This window comes from Lissotriton helveticus, chromosome 8 (genome assembly GCF_964261635.1).
Source record: "Lissotriton helveticus chromosome 8, aLisHel1.1, whole genome shotgun sequence".
Classification (NCBI taxonomy): domain Eukaryota; kingdom Metazoa; phylum Chordata; class Amphibia; order Caudata; family Salamandridae; genus Lissotriton; species Lissotriton helveticus.
In genome coordinates, this window is record NC_136069.1 from 772,702,511 (window position 1) to 772,723,215 (window position 20,705).

The 20,705-nt window shown below is 50.9% G+C and overlaps 1 protein-coding gene across 1 annotated transcript in view; it reads left to right on the forward strand.

Moving 5' to 3' along the window:
* The first annotated feature begins 18,295 nt into the window (after window positions 1-18,295).
* CLDN10 (claudin 10) overlaps window positions 18,296-20,705 on the forward strand; it is a 524,049-nt gene continuing 521,639 nt past the window's right edge. Inside the window, exon 1 of the mRNA XM_078656067.1 lies at window positions 18,296-18,894. Within this exon, the coding sequence (XP_078512193.1) occupies window positions 18,681-18,894 (214 nt within the window). The 5' untranslated portion in view covers window positions 18,296-18,680. The remainder of the gene's footprint in view (window positions 18,895-20,705) is intronic.

Below are 20,705 nucleotides of genomic sequence, written 5' to 3' on the forward strand. Positions count from 1 at the left end.
TTTGTCTTTTGACTGTCCTTGTCCGTGTCCTTGGGAGTGGGCCTTTCCTCTGTTGTGGGCTTGCCCTTGGGAGTCTCCCTGCTCTTAGGAGGTGCCTTTGTCTTTTGACTGTCCTTGGCCGTGTCCTTGGGAGTGGGCCTTTCCTCTGTTGTGGGCCTGCCCTTGGGAGTCTCCCTGCTCTTTTGAGGTGCCTTTGTCTTATGAGTGGCCTTGTCCAAGGGACTGTCCATGGACTTGTGAGTATCCCTTGCCTTGGGAGTACCTTTTGTGTTGAATGCCTGTGTAGCTCCTGAAGGCATGTCCCCCAAGAACACTTGTGGATCCTGTGTGTGTACTCCAGTGTATCTGACGTTGTCTTCGTGAACAGATTTTGCTGACCTAGGGGATGGGGTCTGTGCCCTGCGTGCCCTGACGTGCTGTCTGACGCTGCTTCCAGTGCAATAACCTGTATTTGAGTCCTGCTCAGAATAATCACTACCCCCTGAGACATCCAGTGGTGTAGATGGGGAAACAGAAGTAGCACCCTGTCCATGCGACTGTACTATTGCAGACGACACACTGCTTGCCAATGACTGCACTATCCTGTGTAGACCAGCAAGATCGCCATGCATCCCTTCCATGAATGCCACCACCTGCCCCAACTTCCTATCATGGTCTTGGAAAGCATTTGTCATATTGGTCTGCCCCACACACAGCTGTCGCAGCAGATCTACGGCCTCAGCACACAGTGCATTTTGGCTCACCGTGGCAGGGGCAGCGGTGCCTGCACCGAACGCCACTCTGCTCCCCCTACTCCTGCAGGCACGAACAGTACATGGTGCAGTTGGCGGAAGTGTGGGCCCTGTGTGCTGTGTTCCGACAGAAGGTGATGATTGCCCACTCCCAGTCTGTGACAACAGTGCTGGCTCACCCAGATTTTCAGAAGATGAGGACGATGGTGTCTCCACATGCGAGTCCTCAGGGACGGTCCTGTCCCCCTCTCCGGCGCTGCCCTCCTCTGTGTCAGTCTGCGTGTGTGCGAAGTCTGACCCGGACTCATTTCCTTGACTAATCTTCTCCGTCTGTGGCTGAGTGTCCTCTGTCATAGCTGAAATGCACATAAAAGAGGTGTAAGTCATGGGCACACTCACGTACAGAAGGACAAGGATTCACAAATTCCATAGCTGACAAAGTTCTTGTAGCCCCCATCCTGCACACGGGCCACCTCTACCAGTCATCCTCACATTACATAAGCGTTGGATGGCCGTGACACATGTACTGCATGCGGACAGGGCAGGAGCAGGTACGTCTGCACACATTTCCTGCCATGGCGCCACGGACCACCAGGCCATGTGCTTCAACACTCAACTACTAAGCAAGTGGCGTGTCAACATGGCGGACCTGGATGTCAAATGACACCCACCCAATGGGACCAACATGGCATCACAGAGATACATACGCACCACGGAACTCAATACTGTGTCTGTGCACCAATACATGCATTGCACTCACAAGTTTCCTACACAGACAGTATGCTCACCGCTAGTTTGCTGTTGATCGACACTCAGACGTTCGGACAGTTCAGGATGCGTCACTGCAATGATACGGTGCATGAGAGGGGTCATGGAGCGTCGGGCCAGACGTGGCGTCCTTGGAATCATCCCCAGTGTCACTTCCGCTACATTCTTGCTCAGCCTGGAAATGTCGTCCCAGCGTTTGTGGCAGTGTGTATGTCGTCTGTTGCACACCCCCAATGCCCGTACTTCCCGTGCAATGCTCCTCCACACGTCCTTGCGAAGGTGCAGCTTGACCTAGCATGATGGGAGACAAAAGGGTGTAAGTCAGTGGACAGTTGGCCTGTCACACAGATAGGGGCAACACGTATCTGTCATCCTCCATGCACAATCCGGAAAATATGTCGAGCCCACACTACACAGCTAAGATTGCTGTAGGCAGGATTATGTGGCCCCCTCATGCACACCAACATGTCCCACACTGCACTTACCACCTGTCCGGGTGCGCCGTAGAGGCGTCCATAGTTGCGGAGCACACCGTCCACGAAGGCATCAAGCTCCGCGGCGGTGAAGGGACGAGACCGGATCTCTTTGCCTCTCGACATGGCAAGATCACGGAGTATGGCACCAGAGCAGCAGTCGGTGGTCAGCTCAGCAGCAGCAGCAGGTCGAGGTGATGGTCACAGGCAGCAGTCGGTGGTCAGCTCAGCAGCAGCAGCAGGTCGAGGTGATTGTCACAGGCAGCAGTCGGTGGTCAGCTCAGCAGCAGCAGCAGGTCGAGGTGATGGTCACAGGCAGCAGTCGGTGGTCAGCTCAGCAGCAGCAGCAGGTCGAGGTGATGGTCACAGGCAGCAGTCGGTGGTCAGCTCAGCAGCAGCAGCAGGTCGAGGTGATGGTCACAGGCAGCAGTCGGTGGTCAGCTCAGCAGCAGCAGGTCGAGGTGATGGTCACAGGCAGCAGTCGGTGGTCAGCTCAGCAGCAGCAGCAGGTCGAGGTGAACAGACAGAACTGGTCCCCAGGGTAGGATGTGTGCTTTTGGACAACACACATATATAGGGCCCTCAGCACGTGTCAGTGGCATACGTCGCAAGCAATTGGTCAGCCCTGGATGCGTGTTTGTGAAATGGGCCAATGACTGGCCCTGGTGTTGCGGTGCACTGCTTCCGCTACTTTCGATTGGGCATACGCGGCCAGCGGCCCTCTTCCCATTGGCTGCATCACATCGGCTACCGCACGTGCAAGCTTCAGGCACGGATGCTTCAGTTGCAACAATGTTCTATCACTGGCGCCACCATGGCGGTGCACGTACTCTGCGGGGGAGGTGCAGGCCTATACACCCTTTAGATGTACTCTATGGACATGCCAGTCCATGTCCCCTCTTACAGTCACATTGCATCATCCACCGTACACCAGCCGGAGCGGCCGGGCCTAGGACGGCCGTGCCGGCCATGTCCACAACCGCCGTGCCGGCCATGTCCACAACCGCCGTGCCAGGCCTGGCAACTGAAGCATCCGTGCCTGAAGCTTGCACGTGCGGTAGCCGATGTGTGCCCGTGACGGTCCGTGCACATGCAGCCAATGGGAAGAGGGACGCTGGCCGCGTATGGCCATTGGGAAGTAGCGGAAGCTGTGCACCGCCATGGCGGCGCCAATTATGTTATCTTGTCAGACACTGCACCATGATGTGTTGTCTGCAGTTGCGTCATGAGGGTTGTGAGCGTGATTGTGAAACTTCATATGTCATTCACTATTGCATGTGTGTCCATACTATGCCCATCAGTGGGCACACAATGGGCAACAGATGTGCATTTGGACGTGTTGACGTCGGGTGTGACCCTACAGACGCTATTACATCTTCACAACTACACAGTACATCACGGCTGTATGGCCAAATTATGAATCTGTTGTCAGTGTGTGGTTCTGGCGAGGTGACTACAATGGTGGGGGTACACATGCATTCAGTGTATGTGTTTTGGACGTTGTGTAACCATGCATGTAATTACCGTATGCACAACATTATTGGTGTTGGCATTGGTGCATGATGACATGGTGTGTGTGTATCTTTATCGTTTGTGTGCATGCACTTGCATGTGTGTCTGTGTTGTGGCTTCTAAACATTAGGGTAAAGACACACGTATTGTCAGTAATGTTCACATGTGACTACGTTGCGTTGTACGTGTTGACACACTTCCTGTTGCAAGTGGCTGCACTTTGTGAATGGGCCACTCCGTATTGTATTGACTATCAGAGATGTCAGACATATGACCATTCTCCCTCAAATTTTTGCTCTTGCTAATGTTGGCTTACATGTGATGGAGTTGCAGACGTATGTGTCGTATGTAAGTTGACTCAAGTTACATTTCTCTCCCACACAGGAGGGCTCCAAATGTGCATCGGCCATACACTGTGCTGGAGGATATGGTTGACGAGGAGGTGATTAGGAAATTCCGGCTGGATCGACGTCGGTTGTTGGAGCTTGTTGCCCAATTGTCTCCTCATCTGCAGCCACGTAGGACGTATCCTGGTTCTATTACACCCACTGCAAAGGTTATGGCGGCACTACATTTCTTTGCTACTGGCACCTTTCAGTACACAGTTGGATATGCTGGGGGGATGTCACAGTCCATGTTCATCACGGTACTTCGGGATGTTTTAACAGCTATGATGCTGTACAAGAATGACTACATACATTTCCCACGGCCGGAAGAGTTGCCAGCAGTCAAAGCAGACTTCTATGCACTGGGCCGCATACCACACGTTGTGGGTTCAATTGATGGCACACATATTGCTATCATTCCACCACGGGCACGTGAACAGGTTTTTAGGAATCGAAAACACTTCCATTCGCTGAACGTGCAGGTGGTGTGCCTGGCAAACAACATCATCTCCCATGTGTGTGCAAGATTTCCTGGCTCCGCACATGACGCCCACATCATGCGTAGCAGCATTGTCCCCCAACTGATGGCAAATCTGCGACCCGGTCAAGCGTGGCTTGTTGGTGAGTGTGCAGTGGGGACTCTTGTGATCTCTGTGTGGCATGGGGTACCCACCATATCTTGTTGTGATGTTTGTGTCTGTCATCCCCCTACATAGGCGACTCGGCGTACCCAAACCGGCCCTGGCTCCTCAGTCCCATACGTAATCCTACTACAGCGGGTGAAAGGCGCTACAATGATGCACATGGAAGGACACGGAGAGTGATCGAACGTACCTTTGGACTGCTAAAGTCTAGGTTTCGGTGCCTGGATAAGACCGGAGGGGCCCTGCCTTACTCACCAGGAAAGTATGCAGGATCGTGATTGCCTGCTGCATGCTCCACAACCTGGCCGTGCGCAATGACATTGAACTGCTCTTGGACCCTGAAGACGAACAAGTTCCTCGGCCTCCCATCCCACCCATGTCGACTGATGAGGATAGTGGTGAGGAGGAAGGTGTGGACCAGAGGCGCCAGCTCATTGATCGCTACTTCCCTTGAATGTGAGTAACTACCTCTTGTGCCAGTTGACAATGCCTTATATATGTTTGCTGGCGTTGTGTGGATGTGGGGTGCATCAGCTGTGTGTTCTTGTTTATGATGGTTGCATATGTGTGTCTTCATTTCTTTGGACATACAAGTCTCCATGATGTGTGTCCTCTCATCCCATGCTTTTGTGATGAGTGTAGTTTGTGTAATGTTGCTGTGCAGTGTGTTGTGATGTGTGTGAATCTGTTTCCTGACGTGTGTTTGCTGTCTCTGATTTTCCCTAGGTCACTCCCGCAGCGCCATGATCATGTACGACTAGGTTTCCTGAACCTGTTTACGTCTGTTTGTGAAGGCAATCATGTGAATAAACATGGAGGCAAAACATCATTGAGTGTGTAAGTGAAATTTATTTACAGGTTGTGTATTTGTGATGGTGATTATTTACAAGTAAGGGGGGGGAGGGAGTTGGAGTTGAAGGTAATGGCAGATGAAATGTTCGTGCTGACACCACATTGGGGGGTGTCAGGCTAGTCCAGCAGACCAGTGGCAATGATTGTCTATGTGGGACAGGATACTTTGCAGGGTGAATGTCTGGCACAGGCAGTGACAAAGTCATTGGCGGCCCCTCTTGGAGCGTGTGGATGGTGCTCCAACACTGCTCTCACCCACTTCCAGCCTCGGGCGGCCCCTCCGTCTCTGAGGTTGAACAGAGTCAGCTGGGAGTGCAGGTTGTTCATGGGCCAGATCCATCGCCAGGGGCACAGGTGGTGGTGGTGGCGGCGGCGGCGGTGGAGGCGACGGTGGCGGTGGAGGTGACGGTGGCGCTACGACAATTGGTGGAGGGGGGGGGGTTGTTCCGGGCAATCCATTCCCTCCACATTGTTGTCTGCTGGCCCATGATGTGCACTATCTGGCCAAGGTACCCCGAGATTTCGCGCAACATGTTGGTGTTGTCCACTGAGTCCTGGTGTGCACGATCTGCATGTTCCTGGGAACGGTCGTATGACGCCTGGCACCTGGCAAGGGCTTGTTGGGACTCTGCCACAGGATGGGGTAGCTGTCTTTCCTCTGTACGGCGCTGTGTGGGTCGCCTGATTGCCTGATGTCCCGTCGCCTCTCTCCTTTGTGGCCCACTCACCCTGCTTGGGTGTGAGGCCGATGGACCTGCGTTGTGCGCTGGGTTAGGCTGGGTGGCACAGGCAGGAGTCGTGGTACTGGTGGTACTGGTGGTACTGGTGGTACTGGTGGTGGTGGTGGTGGTGGTGGGGACTCTGCAGATCACAGAGGCAGGTGTCGCTGGAGTCACACATGCGACGGTTGTCGGGCCCGGTAGTCCCTGTGAGCCAGATGGCCCTGGCTGTGTGCTTGGGCCCGCTCCATCCTCGGCACCGGAGCTGCCTGTGTCATCGTCACCAGAGAGTCCGGTATGTGTGGGAGGCGAGGATTGCGGCCGGGTACTGGTTTCCCCAGTCAGTTCACGATCACCTGAGGGACAAGATAGAGCTGGTCAGTAATGTGGACATTACATGTTCATATAGATTTGTAGACATTTCTGTGTCCTGTCGCACACACCCCACCCTCCACCACACTCCACCCACCACCACCACCCTCCCCGTGAACATGGGGGCCTGTTGGGAGTTGTAGTTTGGACCTCTCACACACCCCACCCTCCACCACCACCACCCTCCCCGTGAACATGGGGGCCTGTTGGGAGTTGTAGTTTGGACCTCTCACACACACCACACACCCTACCCTCCACCACCCTCCACCCACCACCACCACCCTCCCCGTGAACATAGGGGCCTGTTGGGAGTTGTAGTTTGGACCTCTCACACACACCACACACCCTACCCTCCACCACCCTCCACCCACCACCACCACCCTCCCCGTGAACATGGGAGCCTGTTGGGAGTTGTAGTTTGGACCTCTCACACACACCACACGCCCTACCCTCCACCACCCTCCACCCACCACCACCACCCTCCCCGTGAACATGGGGGCCTGTTGGGAGTTGTAGTTTGGACCTCTCACACACCCCACCCTCCACCACCACCACCCTCCCCGTGAACATGGGGGCCTGTTGGGAGTTGTAGTTTGGACCTCTCACACACACCACACACCCTACCCTCCACCACCCTCCACCCACCACCACCACCCTCCCCGTGAACATGGGGGCCTGTTGGGAGTTGTAGTTTGGACCTCTCACACACCCCACCCTCCACCACCACCACCCTCCCCGTGAACATGGGGGCCTGTTGGGAGTTGTAATTTGGACCTCTCACACACACCACACACCCTACCCTCCACCACCCTCCACCCACCACCACCACCCTCCCCGTGAACATGGGAGCCTGTTGGGAGTTGTAGTTTGGACCTCTCACACACACCACACACCCTACCCTCCACCACCCTCCACCCACCACCACCACCCTCCCCGTGAACATGGGAGCCTGTTGGGAGTTGTAGTTTGGACCTCTCACACACACCACACACCCTACCCTCCACCACCCTCCACCCACCACCACCACCCTCCCCGTGAACATGGGGGCCTGTTGGTAGTCATGTACATGTTTGTGAGTAGGTGTCCGACGTGCATGGGTTGGGGCGTAGGAGATGTGTCTTCTCAGTTGTGTGGGCCTGACCATGTCGTACTGCTCGTGGTGCTCGGTTTGTACTTACCAGCCTCTTCTCCTTCATCAAGTCCGTCTAGGCTCTCTGGGTGAAGTATCACCAGCACCTTCTCCTCCCAATCGGTGTAGATAATGGGCTCCAGGGGTGTTCCTCCGCCAGTATGATGGGCTCTTGCATAGTTTTTGGCGCGGATGCCTTTCACCCGGGTCTTCAGGTCATGCCACCGCCTCTGAATTTCATGCTTCGTCCTCGGCACGGTCCCTGACGCATTCACCCGACTGACGATCCTGTCCCACATGTGGTTCTTTTGCGCCACGGACGTCTGCTGGACTTGGGCCCCGAAGATGTGGGGCTCAACACGGATGATTTCATCTACCATTACCTTCAACTCGGTCTCCGTGAATTTAGGTTTTTTTTTGGGTGCCATGGTGTGTGGTGCTCAGTGTGTGGGTTGAGTGAGTTGAGGGGTGCAGGTGTGTGGTGTGTGATGTGTAGGAATGGTGTGGTGGGTGTTTGTGTGGTGGGTGTGGTAGGGTGGTGGTTGTGTGTCTTCTATTTCAGTAAGCTGTATATCGATTAGGGCCTGTTGCTAGCAGCAATGCTGTGATGCAAAGGATTGTGGTAGTGTGTGGGTGTCATTTTATAGTCGTGTCTCAATGGTTGTTGGCAGTCAGGTGGTAGGTGGGCGTGTTGACTAGTGTGCCTTATTGGGTACTTGGGGCGTGTCATGGTGGCTTGTGCTTGGTGTTGGTGTATCGGGGGGGGGCCTTGTCAATGTTCGTATGTTTGCTTTGTACTTGCGGTACACTTTCTGACATTTGTTAGACGTTAGGGATGTTGTGCGTGTTGGCCTTCCGCAGTGATGCACTGTTTATCGTAGCATTCTTTCCGCCGCGGACGTGGATGGCTGTGCGTACCGTGGTACAGCGGATTGATCCTAATTGCGGACACGGAGTATTCACAGGTATGGCGGTAAATGTGTCTTTTTCCACGGTCATTTCCGTCCGCGGCGGTGGTTGTTCATTAGGCTCCGTCCGCCGTGGACGGAGTTAGATGTGTTCCGTCCACCGCGGACGGTGTTTGTTATGATCCGTCCGCCGCGGTCGGAGTTTCGTGACATGATTATCCTAATCGCAACTGCGGAATCTCCGCGGCGCATCCGGGAGTAAAATTTCCCCGACCATGGCGGACAGTACCCATTTCCGTCCGCCATCCTAATCGACCCCTTACTGTTGCATAATATTCTTTTGGATAGTTTGGTAGAGGTTTGCCATTATCTTCAAAGAAAGGACGAATCGCTGGCTAATAGCGGTTGCTATTTAGCATATTTTTTATATCAGAAATATGACACATTTTTCTTATGTTGCATGCTGCAATAAGGTTTGTTTTAACAATAAAACTAGCAATCTTAATCCTTCTCTAGTACAATTATCTATTAAAACAGACCAGATATGGTTCTTATCTACTCCTCGATCAATCTATATTAAAAAAAACAATACAAGAGCACATTGGTAATTCTCCTTCAATTAGTACCAAAAATATTGCCTGAGTACTCCAGCCTTAGAATATGCAAACGATTTGCAAAAAGAGGCCTAAGCTCCAGATATCACACCTATCAAACTGTAGGGTATATTACAAATAAGTGGTGCTCAGATCAAGGGAAAACAGCATCCTGGGTCCCCATAAGTGGATATAATCCACACATTTCACACCAAATAGATCAACACTCACTATTTATTGTTTTACCAAATATTATCTTTTCTAGTCAGAACAAAATTAATCAATTGCAACTTTGAATTTTGTAGCAATTAGCATCAATATTTCATAAATTCATTCAAAATCGTTCAGGCTTGTCAAGTCCTGAAAAATTCTTTGTTGAAACTGTGCAAGATATTCACACCAACGTAGTCAGCGCGTTTCGTCCCTTCTCCCGAGACTTCTTCAGGGTTACAAAACACAGATAACATATACATTTTTAAAAAAAACATGTTTACACAACAATCTTAAAACACAGAGCATGATGCTCTGAAGTATTATTGCAACACAAGGTGCACTTATCTATACATGTAGCACAAATGTGTAAAACATAACCCAGAGATACATTTATATGTACATTTTCCCAATGAAATAACCATAATTTAATTATTCTTTCCATGTTTTCTTAATGATTTAAGCATTGCACTTCGAATTTACATATGGTAATATTCACTGCATCAGCAATAACGAGACCTCTAGATAAAAAATGATTGAGTGTCATGCTATTGACATTTATTAAACAAATGGAGTTAAAAAGCAGTTACTGCCCCATCCTAATATGATGTTTTGAAAGACCATTCAATAGTCACATTTCCATAATCAGATATTCTTAGGCTTTATATTTACCTCTCATAGTGGTGATAAATAGGGAAGAAAAACAAATCTTAACAGTCGTGTCTCTATGCTATACTAACAATCATCCAATAAACAGAATCTTTGGTCACTATTTTTCTACCAAGGTAAGGGGAGTTGTGTCTATTATTCTTGAGATTGCTTCTTAGTCCTCTAGCTTAACTAATATTAGGTACAAGCCTTAAAAGGACATATGACCTTTACGTATGATCCCAACATTATTACCTTTGTCCTCTCCCATAGCTATTTCACAGTCATCTGTTCACATTAAATAGTTCAAAGGGTCCTAGAAAGAGTTTAACGAGTATCGTATCACAACTCTGTTTTCATGTAATTAAATGTAATTAAAATATTTATATATCACTGGTTTGCACAAACATACCTTAATTGAAAAGAACGGAATTCTTCGTTTTTTAAAATAGGAATGGTCAGATCCAGCAAATTTATAGTTTTAGCCCATGTCGGCAAATGCACGTAACACAATCATAGACAAAGAGTTAATATGTAAGGCTTCGCAATGCTACATTTTATTTTTAAACTCCTAAATACGTAAAAGCATTAGTGTATCCTAATCATATCAGTTAATGCTTTGAAGACATAAGATTATGCTCTAGTGACCATTCTATATATAAGAACTGAAATTACTACTATATGGTAATAGGAATTATTTTCCTGTGTTAGTTGAACTAGGTAAGAAGGGGACAATATTAATATGCTTTCTTGTACGGCAAAAATGTAACAATGTGCCATTAAAAATGTATTTAGACATTCGAACACAATTGGGTCAGGGATTTTAACTCCACATATGCGTAATTGGTGGTCTAGTTATATATACATATTAACAACAATTGGTTGGCACATGCAGCATTACCTCTACGTCCCTTGTCCTCGACCCAGTCATCACTCATGAGGTATTCCACAGACAGGAAACAAAACAGGAAACACTTTTAGGCTCCACCCCCCCTCCTGCCAAGTGCTATATCAGACCTAACCACCAGAAGCACATCCTGTTTTGTTACCTGTCGGTGGATTACTTGATGGGAGACGCTGGGGTGGGTGCCGGGCACTTACATCCATCTTTTTCCTGTGGATCCTCCTCTGCTAGGCTCTGGGAGGCTCCCATGGACCGTCGTGGGATTCTTTGGAGTGGGGCTGCTGGGCTTCCCTGTCTCCTCCTGGGCTTGGTTGACCTAAGCTGCTGTGCTTCCCTGGTCTTCCTCCTTCTTCTTCATGCCTGGTTTCCTGCTGCTGTCCCTTGATGACTACCGGCTCCTCGTGCTCGCCTGCTGTCAGGTAGGGGTAGGGAGCGCTGGTCTGCTGTGTGCGCGCTCCTCCCCGGGGTGTTCCTTAACCCCCCCGGGCCTCTCTGTGGTTGTGGGGGCCCGGGGATGTTTTCGTTGGGGTGGTGCGTGGGTTGGGGAGCACTGGATTCTGCGCGCTCCTCCCTGTGTTTCTCGTTCCCCCCTCCCGGCCTCTCTGTACTGTTGGGGCCCGGGGGGGGGGGGGGGGGGGGCTGATGGTCGCAGTGTACCGGCGGCTGGCTCTGCCGCCCTGTTTACTGTGGCCGGGCTTCCTCGTTGTGTGGGAGCCCGGCCTCCTCTCGCGTTTCCTTGAATGCGCGCATGCGCGGTTGGCATTGCCTTCCTTGCCTCGGTTTGGACGGACGCCCGGGTGGGCTCTGGACGCTCCGATCCTTGGGGATGATTTTGGTTGTGCCGCCGCCACCGTACACTGGGCGGATCCGGCACCTGACTCCGGCTTCTGGCGTGGCTTTGCAGCTGACGGGAGCCTCGATGAGTCGTGCTTTGTTATTTACGATATTATTCCTCGAGGGCTGTTCTGCCCATCTTTTTGCTTTGCCTGTCCCTCCCTCTTCTCCGGCCTGGCCTGTTGGTTGGCTGGGGGGTCGGGACTTGCCTCCCTGGTTGTTTTGAGGGGCTATCTTGGTTGTTTTGGCCGTTTTGGCCTCTCCCGATCCTCCCTGTGGGGGGTTAATTGGGGTGTGCCCTACATATGTATATATATGTGTCCTCTGGGGGTGGGGGTGTGTGTGTACTCTTGTGGTGTTCTTTCCTTTGTTCCTGCTTTGTGCTTTGGTTGTTAGTCATGCAAGCACCATCGCAAGAGGAAGCATTCCTCTCCTGTGCCTCCCTCTTCCTCGGGTTCCAGTAGGGACTCCTCTCCTCCTCCTGTGAAGCGTGCCAAGGGGGTTGATGATGACAGGATTAAGCGCCTTACCCTGGAGACTCTTTCTGATATCAAGGCGTCCAAGAAGGGTGCTGCTGGTCTTTCTGGTTCTGCTGCGCTTTATTCTGATATTTCATCTTCTTCTGAGTCTGATGAGTCTTCTTCAGCTGCTGTTGAGCTTCAGGGCAAGTACATTTCCAGGGATCTCTTGCCTGATGTCCTTTCCCATGTGAGAGTTAACATGGGGTTCCCAGATGATTCTGCGCCCAGTTCCTCTCAGGATTCTCTCTTGCCGCAGTTTCGGAAGCCTGTTGCCTCTTCCTTGCCTGTGCATCCTTTTGTTTCTGATGTCCTGTTGCCAGGTGCTATATCAGACCTAACCACCAGAAGCACATCCTGTTTTGTTTCCTGTCGGTGGATTACTTGATGGGAGACCCTGGGGTGGGTGCCGGGCACTTACCTCCATCTTTTTCCTGTGGATCCTCCTCTGCTGGGCTCTGGGAGGCTCCCATGGACCGTCGTGGGATTCTTTGGAGTGGGGCTGCTGGGCTTCCCTGTCTCCTCCTGGGCTTGGTTGACCTAAGCTGCTGTGCTTCTCTGGTCTTCCTCCTTCTTCTTCATGCCTGGTTTCCTGCTGCTGTCCCTTGATGACTACCGGCTCCTCGTGCTCGCCTGCTGTCAGGTAGGGGTAGGGAGCGCTGGTCTGCTGTGTGCGCGCTCCTCCCCGGGGTGTTCCTTAACCCCCCCGGGCCTCTCTGTGGTTGTGGGGGCCCGGGGATGTTTTCGTTGGGGTGGTGCGTGGGTTGGGGAGCGCTGGATTCTGCGCGCTCCTCCCTGTGTTTCTCGTTCCCCCCTCCCGGCCTCTCTGTACTGTTGGGGCCCGGGGGGGGGGGCGCTGATGGTCGCAGTGTACCGGCGGCTGGCTCTGCCGCCCTGTTTACTGTGGCCGGGCTTCCTCGTTGTGTGGGAGCCCGGCCTCCTCTCGCGTTTCCTTGAATGCGCGCATGCGCGGTTGGCATTGCCTTCCTTGCCTCGGTTTGGACGGACGCCCGGGTGGGCTCTGGACGCTCCCATCCTTGGGGATGATTTTGGTTGTGCCGCCGCCACCGTACACTGGGCGGACCGGCACCTGACTCCGGCTTCTGGCGTGGCTTTGCAGCTGACGGGAGAGTTAACATGGGGTTCCCAGATGATTCTGCGCCCAGTTCCTCTCAAGATTCTCTCTTGCCGCAGTTTCGGAAGCCTGTTGCCTCTTCCTTGCCTGTGCATCCTTTTGTTTCTGATGTCCTGTTGAAGGAGTGGAAGGACCCAAATCATATTTCCATGCCCAGGTTTATGTCCAAGCTTTATCCCTTGCAGGATATGGCGGACAATTTTCCTGATTCCGTTCCTGTGGACTCTGTTGTGGCCAGTCTTGTGGGTCGTCCTTCTATGGCAGATGATAACATTCTGAAGGATGGCGTGGACAAAAAGGTGGATTCTGCCGCTTCTCACCTGGCTATTCGTTCTGCCGTTTATGGGGCCTATGTTGCCCAGTCTCTGCTGACCGATTTCAAGTCCCTGTTTTCGTCGATGCAAGAGGGTGCCAGTTCTCCGGAGTTGCTGGAGTCTATGGAGCGCCAGGCGGAATTCCTGTCGGACATCGCCTTTGATTCTGTGAGGGCTTCTGCTATGTCCTGTGGTTCCTCTGTTGCTGCCCGTTGTAACCTGTTGCTGCGGGATTGGAAGACGGACGCGGCCCAGCGTTCCATGGCTTTGAGGCTGCCTTTCACTGGTGCCCGTCTGTTTGGTGACTTGCTGGAGGAGAAACTGCACAAGGTCTTCAAGGAGCGCAAGCATTCTTTGTCCTTTCGTGATCTTCCGCCCCGTAGGGGTTTCTCCTTCTCTGGTGCCACGTCTTTCCGCCAGCCTTCCAGATTTCAGCAGTCCTCCTTTCGGAGTCAGCGTGGCACTGGCCGGTCTTTTCCCCGGAAGTTTCAGAAGAAGTCCCAGAGGGGTGCCGGGTCTGGTCCACAGCGTTCCTGACTATGCCAGCCATGGGGACGTTCTAGTTGGTGGTCCGCCTCTGGTTGGTGGGAGGCTTCGCCAGTTCCTTCCTGCTTGGCGCCTGACGTCCTCCGACAGTTGGGTGCTGGATGTCTTGTCGAGGGGCTACCGGATCGAGTTCCTGTGCCCCCCTCCCCCTCCGGGGTGGTGGTGACCCCTTCTCCTCAGGATGCCTCCCGCCGTCTGGCCTTGTCGGACGGGGTTCGTTCTTTGGTCAGCAAGCTTGCGGTTGTCCCTGTTCCGATGGCGGAGAGGGGGTGGGCATCTACTCCATCATCTTTGTGGTCCCGAAGATCACGGGGGGCTTCCGGGTGGTCATCAACCTTCGGGGGTCTGAACTTGTTCGTGAGGAAGATCCCGTTCAAGATGGAGACTCTCCAGAAGGTTATCCCGCTGATCCAGTCCGGTTGGGTGTTCTCAGCTCTGGACCTCCAGGATGCGTACCTACACATCCCGGTGGCTGTGAGGGATCAGCATTTCCTGCGCTTCTGCCTGGAGGGCCAGCACTGGCAGTTCTGTGTCCTTCCCTTTGGTCTTCGGTCCGCCCCAAGGGTGTTCACCAAGGTGGTGGCTCCCTTGGTAGCCCATCTCCATCTCCTGGGGGTGTCGGTGTTCCCGTATCTCGACGACTGGATGGTTCAGGCTCCGTCCCTGGAGATCATGTCTCGCCACCTTCTCTTGACCATGTCTACGCTCAGGGACCACGGGTTCTTGATCAACTTGCCGAAGTGCCAACTGGAGCCTGCCACTCGGAGGACTTTAATCGGAGCTGTGTTCGATTCTGTGTTGGGCAAAGTGTTCCTGCCGGAGGCCCGAATTTGTCGCCTTCAGTCTTTGCTGAGGAAGTTGTTGTCACAGACCTCGGCTCCCCTCCTTCAGTGGCTGGAGGTTCAGGGCCATATGGCTACTTCTGTCTTCACCGTGCCCTGGGCCAGGGTTCATCTGCTCCCTCTGCTGTGGCATGTGCAGCGGTGGGTGCCCTTTCCTGTCCTGGATTATGCGGTTCCTGTGCCCGTGACTCTGGACATTGTGTCTGCTCTTCAGTGGTGGCTGGATACTTTCCACCTTCACGTGGGGATGTTGTTCTGTGTGCCTCCTCCTCTGGTTGTGACCACGGATGCCAGCGCTTCCGGCTTGGGGGCGACTCTGGACCATTGGGCTGTACAGGCTCGTTGGCTCCCGTTGGAGTCTCGCAGGTCGTCCAACTGGAGGGAGTTGTCTGCGGTGGAGAGGGCGCTCCGTTTTTTCCAACTTCATCTGAGGGGTTGCCATGTCCTGGTGAGATCGGACAACACTGTGTCGGTGGCCTATATCAATCACCAGGGGGGGACCCGCAGTTCTTCCCTCAGCATATTCGAGGTGTGGACAACGTGGTGGCGGATTCGTTGAGCCGGAGGTTTCCTTTGTCTCTGTCCCTGTGCCTGGCTCCCCGGACTTTTCGCTTGCTTTGCCTGAGGTTCGGGACTCCGGGTCTGGACTTGTTCACCTCCCGGTCCAATGCCCTGGTTCTCCTGTTCTGCTCCAGGTCTCCGGAGGTGGGCGCCTGGGGAGTGGATGCCTTGTCTCTCCGGTGGCCTCCTTGGCTTCTTTATGCCTTTCCTCCCTTTCCTCTGATTCCTGCCTTCTTGCTGAAGGTTCAGTGGGAGGGGGCTCAGGTGGTGGCTGTTCTTCCGCACTGGCCGAGGAGGTCCTGGTTTCCTCTGCTGCTGGGCCTAGCGGTGGGCCCTCCTTGGCTTCTGCCCTGCTACCCCTCTCCTCTGCGGTCCCCGTCCCCTCTTCTGGTTCCCCTCTCCTTGGCGGTCTGGAGGTTGAACGGTTGTCTCTTGGGGTCCGTGGTCTGCCCGATCACATCATTTCTGTGATGCAGGCCTCTCGTAGGCCGTCTACTTTGTATTCCTACTCAAAGCACTGATCGTCCTTCTCGGGGTGGTGTTCCTCTATTGGTTTGTCTCCTACCTCTTGCCCTGTGTCTTCTGTCCTTCAATTTTTTCTGGATGGCTTTCAGAAGCGCTTTGCTGTGTCTACCTTGAGGGGCCAGTGGGCTGCTATCCGGGCCTTCCGGGACCCGGATTCTTTTCTTTCTTCAGATGGCCTATTGGTTTCTCGTCTGTTTCGTAGTTGTTCTCTTTCTTCCCCTTCTGTTCGTTCTCTGGTGCCCCCTTGGGATCTCTCATTGGTGTTGGGTGTTTTGCAGTCTTCCTCCTTTGAACCTTTGGAGACTGTGGACCTTAAATTTCTGTCCTACAAAGTGGCTTTTCTGGTGGCCATCACTTCTGCGAGGCGGTTGGGGGAGCGTACGGCCTTGCGTTGTTCCCCCCCCATTTTTGCGTTTTCTGGACGACGCTGTAGTGCTCTCTTTGGATCCTGGTTTTATCCCCAAAGTCCGCTCCCATTTCCATTCCTCTCCGGAGCTGGTTCTTCCTTCTTTGTGTCCTTCTCCTTCTTCTCCTGCTGAGCTGTTGCTTCATTCTTTGGACCTGAGGCATGCCTTGTCCATTTATGTGGCTCGTTCTGGGGAGTTTCGCTCTTCTGACTCTCTCTTTGTCACCTTTGGTTTGGCTGGTATGGCTAAGGCTGCTTCCAGGCTCACCTTGGGTCGCTGGATTAAGGCTGTCATCACACTTGCCTATCGTGGTGCTGGTTTGCCTTGTCCGGCGGGTGTTCAGGCGCGTTCCACTCGGGCGTGTCTGCCTCCTGGGCTGCTTACCATGGTGTGTCTCTTGATGAGATTCGTCATGCTGGGACCTGGGCCTCTGAGTCCACGTTTGTGAGGCACTACAGGTTGAATTGTGCCCTGTCTGACCGGACCAATTTTGGTCGTGGGGTGTTGCAAGCTGTGGGGGTTCCCCCTCCGCTCTGAGTTCTGCTTCTGTATTAAACTTTTTTCACTTGCTGCACTCCTTTGTGTCTGGTCTGTGGTTTGCAGTGTTTGGGTTGCCTGTTTGGGCGTTGCTTTGGTATGCCTCATGAGTGATGACTGGGTCGAGGACGAGGGATGTAGAGGTAATGCTATGATTACGTTTGGTAATCCCCATTACTCTTAGTCCTACTCGTCCTCGACCCAGCCATACTTCCCACCCTCCCTCCCTGTCCAGGCCTTTGTTGCTTGGTGTGTCAGGATGTGCTTCTGGTGGTTAGGTCTGATATAGCAACTGGCAGGAGGGGGGGTGGAGCCTAAAAGCGTTTCCTGTTTTGTTTCCTGTCTGTGGAATACCTCATGAGTGATGACTGGGTCGAGGACGAGTAGGACTAAGAGTAATGGGGATTACCAAACTTAATCATAGCATTATTAGTCATTATATATCCCTGTGCCAAAACAGCAGTGAATCTAACAGTCTGGGGGTTATATAAGTGCAAACCATGGCACCACAAAAATTAAAGCCATACAGTGCGGGGATATAATTCGAATACCCGAATAGAACCATGTTACTGGAGCCTCTGTTTTTGAATGTGGCTATTCACATGCAAACCAGTATGACTCCAAGATACCACATTGCAAAATATGTTTCCTTTCCAATGCAGCAGTCTATGCTTTCTTACCATGTAATAATTATCATTCATCCTTGAGTTGTGATATTTTGATAGCCCTCATAGAATTTTTTTAATTGCTTATTAGAGTATGAGAAAGTGTTTTTATTTATTCAACAAAATCTGTTAAATTATAAAAAGAACTCTGGTGACAATGCTGGGGGGCGGCCAAAAGATGGCCAGCTAACTTAGGAACTCTTGCCCTGCCTACTATGAAAAGAGAGAAAAATAAACTGCATGCAAAAAAATGGTTCATCCACCTTAACACAACACAACCAGCATAAAATAGAATACAACCGTGCACAGGCAAAAGGCACAGTAGCTTCTGTGCTGTCCAAGCTGTTTATTTGGAAAAATAACGTCTTACTGTCCAATTCAATTGTGAATACTGAGTTCGAATAAGGTAGCAGTGTGGACTTTGATCCCTCTCTCCCCTTCAAAGTTCATTAATTTTCTGAGTTAATCTAAAACCAACACACACACAGCAAGCATTCCCTTTAAAAACTATTAGGATTGAGCGCGTTCAAAAAGAAAAGTACATTTATTTTACTAAGGCGATTCTCTCCTTAAAAAAGACCTCAGTGACTTGTGAGTGTAAACATATTTCTCGAGGTGGGGTTTCACCAAAAATCTTGATTTAACTAAAGGTGTGCTTTAACTCAACTCATCCATAGGCTATTTTAACTTGAAGCCACACTTCTCTTTTCCGTCTCATTGCCTGAACGTGCATGTCTCATGCTACTGGAGCATGAACAATGTCCTACATCCTCATTAATGTTCTGCAACACGCGTTTCCTTGTAAAACAACTATATTGTGTCTCCTATGAAACTAAGCCACCATATTCTCTTGGACTTATTTATCCGACGGTCTCCCTTTAAGGCAAGGCTGACCGAGGTTTGGTGTATGAAATTTTGAAGAACAAGTAAATAAAAAAAGTTCCACAATGTCTGCAGTACAGATTTTAGCCCTTGTGTTTTGCATCGGTGGCATGGCAGCCAATATTGGTGCTGTCGTTTCCAATGAGTGGAAGATCACCAGCAGGGCGTCGTCGGTCATCACTGCCACCTGGGTCTTCCAAGGGCTTTGGATGAGCTGTGCTGGGAATGCGCTGGGGTCCTTTCATTGCAGACCGCATCTTACTCTCTTCAAAGTAGAAGGTAAGTGAAGCTCACATGGTGGACAGAATCCATTACTGTACACTGGTGTGTGTTTACGTCATCACACCGCAGACATAGGGCTCAAAATAGGACAAAGGGACATCTTCTTTTCAACCTTTAACACTCTCACTTGTGTATTTTTATCTATCTATCTATCTATCTATCTATCTATCTATCTATCTATCTATCTATCTATCTATCTATCTATCTATCTATCTATCTATCTATCTATCTATCTATCTATCTATCTATCTATCTATCTATCTATCTATCTATCTATCTATCTATCTATCTATCTATCTATCTATCTATCTGTCTATCCGTCTGTCTACCTGTCCGTCCGCCTGTCTGTCTGTCTACCCGTCTATCGCCCTATCTCCCTTGCCCTTAGGTCCACGTCTTCAAGGACAAGAATATCTTGTGAGTTGTGACTAGCTTGTGCTTCGTATATCTTTTTTTGTGGAGTGATTTATTTTGTTAAATGTTGCTACTTTTGTGCTGGGGCATTCCCTCTTCACTCTGAAATGTACTTCACCTTTCCTTACAAAAGCGATGGTGATGCAAGCTAAAGACGTACAAACAACCAACGATATTGATAAGTGAGTGACCTTTCAGGAGATAGTTTCCAATATTAGGCAACATATGTTGCGGACAAACTGTCTCAATTCTTCCTACGATAAAAAACAAGATAAGTAAATGTTTGAAATTAATTAAAATCCCAGTTGGAAAAATAGAAGTGGATATTGTAAAACAGGTCAAATAAATCAGTGCTAAAATTTACCAGCACAGTTAAAGTAAGGAAAACAACAACATGCAATATTTTAGTGATGATACCTTTATTAGGCTAACTCACAGGTTCTATTCCCAGCTTTCAACACCACATTCACCAGAGAGGTACAAAATGTAAGTAGCTATTAGAGATTACATTTCATCAGCCGTGTCTGTAACACTGTTTGTGGCAAGACGGGAAGGGTCCAGTGGGTGCTAAAGCCATTGACCCATGGCAAATATTTATGCAGGGGCAGTCTTGGAGGTCCCTGAAATTCAAAGTCTAACTTCTTCCAACTCCACTCTATCCTCAAGCAAGGTCGGGAAACACAATGAGATGATTCTGTGGTCCCTCCTTGTTTACCACCACCCCTCACTCTTAGGCTGCAGCCCCACGTGGTACTGCGCGCAAGCCTGGTATGGGCCGAACATTACTGCAGAACCTATCAATAACCACAGCAGGTAACATCACCCACGGATTGCCCCTTTATTCCTGTCATCATGCAACACCACTGTTAGCACTGGTTCTTCATCTACCTCAATGATGTCTCTGTCCAGGTAGACTGGAGTTGAAGAAGGTAAAGGCACCTGTATCCTTGTGTACATTGAGAGGATTAATGCCATAGAAGGAGGTAATGTGACTCTCCCGCAATATATATTTTTTAAAATTACTGCAAATGGGACATTTCAAACTGCAGTCTGGGCAAGTGACTTTTGAAAGCAAGTCAGAGCATTGCAGAAGTTGTGTTGCATAGTCCATTTCAAAGATGAGTCTTATAGCACCTCAGAAAATAATTATTTGGCACAAAAAAGGTATTTCATTAAAACACATAAAAAAAATTAGCAATGTGGTATTGCACAGTTATCGGTTGTTTTTTAAGTCATTTGAATCATTTGTGAAATTTTGCTATTTAGAGAAAATTCAACAAGATATTGTCAAGAACAGGCTCATTGTGATATCTTGCAACAATACTCTAGATTCACTAGTCTTGTAACCCAGCAAACTTATAGGCATTTGTTTACACAGCAAATGTTTTGTGGGG